The following is a 6,187-nucleotide window of genomic DNA, read 5'->3' as shown; positions in this document are numbered from 1 at the left end:
GGATATATTCGTCTCATTTAGTCATGCTTCATAAAAGCCTGCAAAATAAAAATGGGATAGGGCGCGTCCGACATCCCTAAAATCTTAAATTGACAAAAATACATCTATGTTCTGTATATGTCCATCAAAGTCCATCAAAAAATAAGATCCAACAAACATAATAGAGAATGCATGTCTAAAATATGCACGGTCATATGTGTATGAAACCAATTCCATTAACCAAAAAGCATTGAAGAAAAATGTTATAAATATCTATACAATTTAAAAGAGGTTTCATAAATTATTTAATAAAATTGTGAATATTCGATAAATATGGTGTTCTTAGTAATTTTTGTAATTATAAATTATAAATTAATTTTTTATTCGTATAAAGTGAATGCATAATAAATTTAAGGATAAAAATCAATTCCAAATCTTAAATTAAAAAATATAATTTTTATATAAATAAAATTAATTTTAAAAACAAAAACAATTATACTTGAAAATCTAAGATCAATGATGTCTCACTTAAATAATTATTTTGGTTCTACTTTGGTTCTAGTTCTAAGAAAGAAAAATAATTATTTAAGAGATACATTATTGATCTTAAAATATTTAGATTTTTAGGTATAATTGTTTTTGTTTTTAAAATTAATTTTATTACATATCTAAACTATATGTTTTTTTTGTGACTTTTTTTTCAGGGAGAAAGATAAAAAGCAAAAATTTTAACCTGATTTTATTAATTCCAATCCGGCGGGTGTAATAACAAGCTAATACCGGAAACTAAAGTCTTGACCTAGCGACGCAGCCATCACTCACTCTCTGCCTTCTGAATCGCACCAACATGGACATCAAAACCCTTTCCTTCGCCGCATCCACGCCACCGTTAGCTCTCATCGCCGCCGCCAAGCTTGCCGGAATTTCTCCATCCATCAATTCCTCCCTCCCTCCCGACTCCGCCCCCACACTTCACTTCTCCAACGGGTATGTTTCTACTCTCATTTCTCCATTTTCTTCACCATTTTTATTCATTTCCCATAGCTTCGACTAGCAACGCATGGTCAATGGGACTAATTTATTGAATTTTGTATACATGCATTTTCAATTCAGTTCCTGTGTGTATTGCAGTGTCATATATACGATCTAATAGTTTGCAATTACATCATTGTTACAGGTCAAAATTGCGTGGAGCATTTGTTCTTCTCCGTTATATTGGAAGAACTTCCACACTTCCGAATTTCTATGGCCAAAATGCATTTGAAACTAGCCAGGTGATTTTTCTGATTTATAATAGCATGATATAAGATGGTTTAGTGAAGAGATTGCAGTTTTTGTTGACAATTGAATTAGTGATGTTGTCTAAAACATGGTGTTTTTAATTATCTCTTAAATGTTTCTTGAGTAAACCTTCAATTTGAGTCCTTAAACTATAACTCTCTCTGGAATTTGGTACAGTTACTTTCAAAATAGCGGAGTGATAGGTTAAGGACCTAAATGGATTGATTGAGGTTAGTTTAGGGGTTTAATTATTTCATTTCTGTAGTTTAGGACAAATTGGAGAGGGAGTGATTGTTTAGGACCAAATTGATGGTTTACTCATATTTGTTTTGTTAGTTATCGTTTGCTTCTGGTTGTTAGCTCAGTCATTCTATAGTTGTTTTTCCCTTATTTCCCGTTTCTTTGGCTTTTCAGATTGATGAATTGTTAGAGTATGCACCTGTACTATCATCTGGCCCTGCTTTTGAGAATGGATGCAAATATATTGACGAGTACTTGGAGAAGCGTACATTTTTAGTTGGTTACTCATTATCAATTGCAGATATAGCTATCTGGGCAGGTCTTGCAGGTAAAAATATTTTATGAGGCCTATTTAATTTCACATGCAATACTACTGTACTGAGTCTCTCTTAAACAACATTCCTATTGGAAAGGAAACCCTGGTATTAGTTTAGTGTTTACAATTTGTGGTTATTTCCTAGTCGCGTCCATGCTGACCAAACAGGGTTTTTTGTATGCTGTGTCATATCTAGAGTATAGCTAGTAACCTATGCTGGATCCATTTTGCTCTATTATTTCGACTGAAAAACTCTATTGTTTTGGCTTATCATTTTATATATTTCTGTGGCAGTCTGTGCAGCAAAATTACTCTGTCTTCCATTGTTTTTGGTCTTTAGTAATTTTACAGCCATTAACTTTATCATCCTTTGATCTATGTAACTTGGTAGTTCATTTTCATATTCATCTTCATTATTCTTTTCAGGGGCTGGAAAAAGATGGGAAAGTTTGAGGAAGTCAAAGAAATACCAAAATCTTGCGCGATGGTACAATTCAATAGTGACAGAACACGGTACTTCCTTAAACGAAGTCACGACAACATATGTTGGTAAAAAAGGATTGGGAGAGCCATCTGCAACCAAGACAAAGGACCAGGCAGTCATCACAGATAAAGTAAGGAATGTGAATGGGGATGCATCTGATAACATTAAGGGAGGAGGCAAACCTTTAGCTGAGATAGATCTTCCAGATGCTGAGGTTGGAAAAGTCCGCTTGCGATTTGCACCTGAACCCAGTGGCTATCTTCACATTGGACACTCAAAAGCAGCTCTGTTGAACAAGTATTTTGCTGAGCGATACCAGGGTCAGGTTATTATTCGTTTTGATGATACCAATCCTGCTAAAGAAAGTAATGAATTTGTAGACAACTTGGTGAAAGATATTGATACATTGGGTATCAAATATGAAACAATTACATATACGTCAGATTACTTCCCTGAGTTAATGGAATTGGCTGAAAAATTAATTAGCCAGGGTAAAGCATATGTTGATGATACTCCGCGTGAACAAATGCAAAAGGAGAGAATGGATGGCATAGAATCTAAATGCAGAAACCATAGTGTAGAGGAGAATTTGAAATTATGGAAGGAAATGATTGCAGGATCAGAGAGGGGCTTGCAGTGTTGTGTCCGTGGGAAGTTGGATATGCAAGACCCAAACAAATCACTTCGTGATCCTGTTTATTATCGTTGCAATCCAATGCCTCATCATAGAATTGGATCTAAGTATAAAGTGTATCCAACTTATGATTTTGCTTGTCCATTTGTTGATTCTAAGGAAGGTATCACGCATGCCCTTCGGTCAAGTGAGTATCATGATCGCAATGCTCAATATTACCGGATTCAAGAGGATATGGGAGTTAAGAAAGTTCTCATCTACGAATTTAGCCGGTTGAATATGGTCTACACTCTTCTCAGCAAACGAAAGCTTCTATGGTTTGTCCAAAATGGAAGAGTTGATTCATGGGATGATCCACGGTTTCCTACAGTGCAAGGAATTGTGCGCAGAGGTTTGAAAATTGAAGCACTAATCCAATTTATTGTTGAACAAGTACGTAGAAGGTTTTGCTTTCATTTATATATGTAAAGAAAATATGCACTCACTAACAATTAAGAAATACAGTAGAATATGTCATTCGGTTCTCATACTTTTTTCTTCTTTGTACTTTCTTGTTCTATAACAGGTGCTTAAAATGTTGATGACTGTTCTCTGTTTTTATACAGGGTGCGTCAAAAAATCTCAATCTCATGGAGTGGGACAAGCTCTGGACCATCAATAAGAAGATTATTGACCCTGTATGTCCCAGACACACTGCCGTCATTGCGGATAGACGTGTATTGTTGACCCTAACTGATGGTCCTGAAGAATCATTTGTTCGCATCATACCTAGGCACAAGAAATACGAAGCTGCTGGAAGTAAAGCTACCACATATACTAAAAGGATATGGCTTGACTATGCTGATGCAGAGTCCATATCAGCTGGTGAGGAAGTAACCTTGATGGATTGGGGAAATGCCATAGTAAAGGAAGTAGAGAAGGACCAAGATGGAAATGTCACCGGGCTGAGTGGTGTTTTGCATCTTGAAGGATCTGTGAAGACCACAAAATTGAAGCTCACTTGGCTACCTGAGTTAGATGAACTAGTTAGCCTGACATTGATGGAGTTTGATTATCTAATTACGAAGAAAAAGGTATGTCTCTGTCCTCTGTGGGTCTCTGTCATTAAAAAACTTTAAGGAAAATATATGATATGTGAATATTTTCATGAGCAGTTCATGTGTGTGTCCATACAGTTTCTATTGACACAACCAATAAAAAGTTAAAAATAATAAAATAACTTTTGCACAGCTTTGATGTCGTTCTTTTGATTGGTTGTATCCATGGACATTGTGATCATGTAAGAATTGCTCATTATTAATATTGAGCTGAAGCCTGAAATAATAGTTCTTTTAAAAAGTTTCGAATGAAAGACACTTCTTTGTTGATTTTACTTTCTGCCTATCTGTTACGAGTCTGGTGCCTAACACTGTCATAGACTGCAAGTCAAAGGATAAGCTATCCCATTTGGCTTCTATAATTGTTGGTGTATACACAGACTAATGTTTAGCTGATTCTTTATTTTACCTTGCCCATGGGAGGGTTGAAGCTAAAGATAGGATAAGAAACTAGACACCATCCCCTCCAACCACCAGACACTTACCTATACATTACCATCAGCCAGCCACCCCACCATGGCATTTACCACTGCCATTACTTACTACTTGAACCACTGTTAGAACCTCCACTCGCACTCCCTTGGCCGCCACCTCTCTAACAATCATATCATCACCCACCAATGAGCCTTGGCTTTAATTTGAGAGAGAAAAATTACACTTTTGTCTATATGGATATTTGTTTTTATAATAAGGAGTTCATACGCATTTGTGCATCGTACCTGCCATGACACAAGTTTTATAGCACCGATTACACTGTATTTAAGGGGTATGCATTTAAACTGGTTCACAAGAACCATAACTTATAATTCAGTGAACCAATTTAAAAAGTCCAAGTCATTATATATAAACTTGACCCAGTCCATTTTATAAATTTAGAAATAAATTGGATGACTGTTTCTTAAAACTGGTGTGATATCGGGTACCCACTATTACTTCTCCCTAAAAGCAAACACCCTAGATCTGTTTACAAAGAACAAAGCCTCAACCGAACAAAACCAACCCTAACAGCATAAGGGTTGCTTCTCAAAGAATCATAAATTCCCTTCACAGAGAACAAAACTGTCATCCCTTTGAGTCTCTCTTTTGAATCTGTCATTAATCCCTGATGAAGATGAATTGAAGCTTATGATGTTGCACTAACGGAACTCTTTCAATGCTTTGTTCATTCTACATTAATTGCGGGGAAGTTCAATATGAGGATTGACAATTGGATGAAAAAATTTAAGCTTTTGTTGGTTAGAAAGCCTAGAATTAGATATGCACTTTTTTGATTGTCAAAAAAAGTTTCAGTGCATAACTTTGAGGTGAAACACAAGATGAGTTTGATTATTTTGACTTTTGCAGATTGATGATTATAATTGAATAGTTTTTGTTGCTGATTGAATCATTTTAGTACTGGAATCACATTTGTGAACTTGGATGGTTCTAATTCCCATGTGAAACAGTTTTCAATTGAAGCTGATTTTGAACCAGGTCCAAACCGGTTTTGAACCATTTAACAGTTCCAAACCGGTTTTGGTGAAAACTGGTCTGGTTTTTCAAGCTGAACCTATAAAGTAGATTAGTTCATGTCATTCGGTTACCCATGCACACCCCTAGTGTATTTTGATCCCATTCTCTTAAAGCATCCAATAGTACATACCCTTGGTTCAGTGTTCATTTCATCTGTTACTCATACTTTGAATAGATCAGAGTCAAACCTGCCTTCCTGCTTCCCTGTTAAAGTTTATGTTCACTTTGTTTGCAGCTTGAGGAAGGAGAGGATTTCGTTGATGTGCTTAACCCCTGTACAAAAAAAGAGACTCTAGCGTATGGAGACGCCAATATGCGAAATCTTCAGCGTGGAGAGGTATTGCAGCTGGAGAGGAAGGGGTATTTCAGGTGTGATGTACCCTTCATCCGGCCTTCAAAACCAATCGTGTTATTTGCAATCCCAGATGGCAGGCAGCAGGCATCTTTGAAGTAAATGTTTTTTTGAATAACAAGTCGGTAATTTGGATACCTTTGTGAAACTATTTTAATGTTTACCATCACTAAGACTACAGTGTTATGTTTATAAGCAACTTATTTTAATTGTGTTCTTGACTGAATTTTGAATATCTTCTGTTTTTTGGGAACCAATCCTGTGTCTACTAGAAAAGTTATTTTAGTTTATG

General features: G+C 35.9%; 1 protein-coding gene across 1 annotated transcript; it reads left to right on the top strand.

Annotated features, from left to right (window-relative positions):
* The first annotated feature begins 706 nt into the window (after window positions 1–706).
* On the top strand, window positions 707–6,152 carry LOC127098020 (glutamate--tRNA ligase, cytoplasmic). Its single transcript, XM_051036521.1, has 6 exons — window positions 707–966; window positions 1,157–1,253; window positions 1,675–1,828; window positions 2,243–3,366; window positions 3,540–4,007; window positions 5,779–6,152. The coding sequence occupies exons 1-6, from the start codon at window positions 827–829 to the stop codon at window positions 5,995–5,997; spliced, it is 2,202 nt and encodes a 733-aa protein (XP_050892478.1). The 5' UTR covers window positions 707–826; the 3' UTR covers window positions 5,998–6,152.
* The last annotated feature ends 35 nt before the right edge of the window (window positions 6,153–6,187 follow it).

This window comes from Lathyrus oleraceus, chromosome 6 (genome assembly GCF_024323335.1).
Source record: "Lathyrus oleraceus cultivar Zhongwan6 chromosome 6, CAAS_Psat_ZW6_1.0, whole genome shotgun sequence".
Taxonomy (NCBI): Eukaryota; Viridiplantae; Streptophyta; class Magnoliopsida; order Fabales; family Fabaceae; genus Lathyrus; species Lathyrus oleraceus.
The sequence above is the reverse complement of the archived record's forward strand: the minus strand, read 5'-3'. Positions and strand labels throughout refer to the sequence as shown.

Excerpts from the sequence above, each read along its gene's own strand:
- LOC127098020 (XM_051036521.1), top strand. The coding sequence starts at position 827 with ATGGACATCAAAACCCTTTCCTTCGCCGCATCCACGCCACCGTTAGCT. Across the intron at positions 967-1,156 it reads ACACTTCACTTCTCCAACGG|GTCAAAATTGCGTGGAGCAT; the intron begins GTATGTTTCTAC and ends TCATTGTTACAG. Across the intron at positions 1,254-1,674 it reads ATGCATTTGAAACTAGCCAG|ATTGATGAATTGTTAGAGTA; the intron begins GTGATTTTTCTG and ends TTGGCTTTTCAG.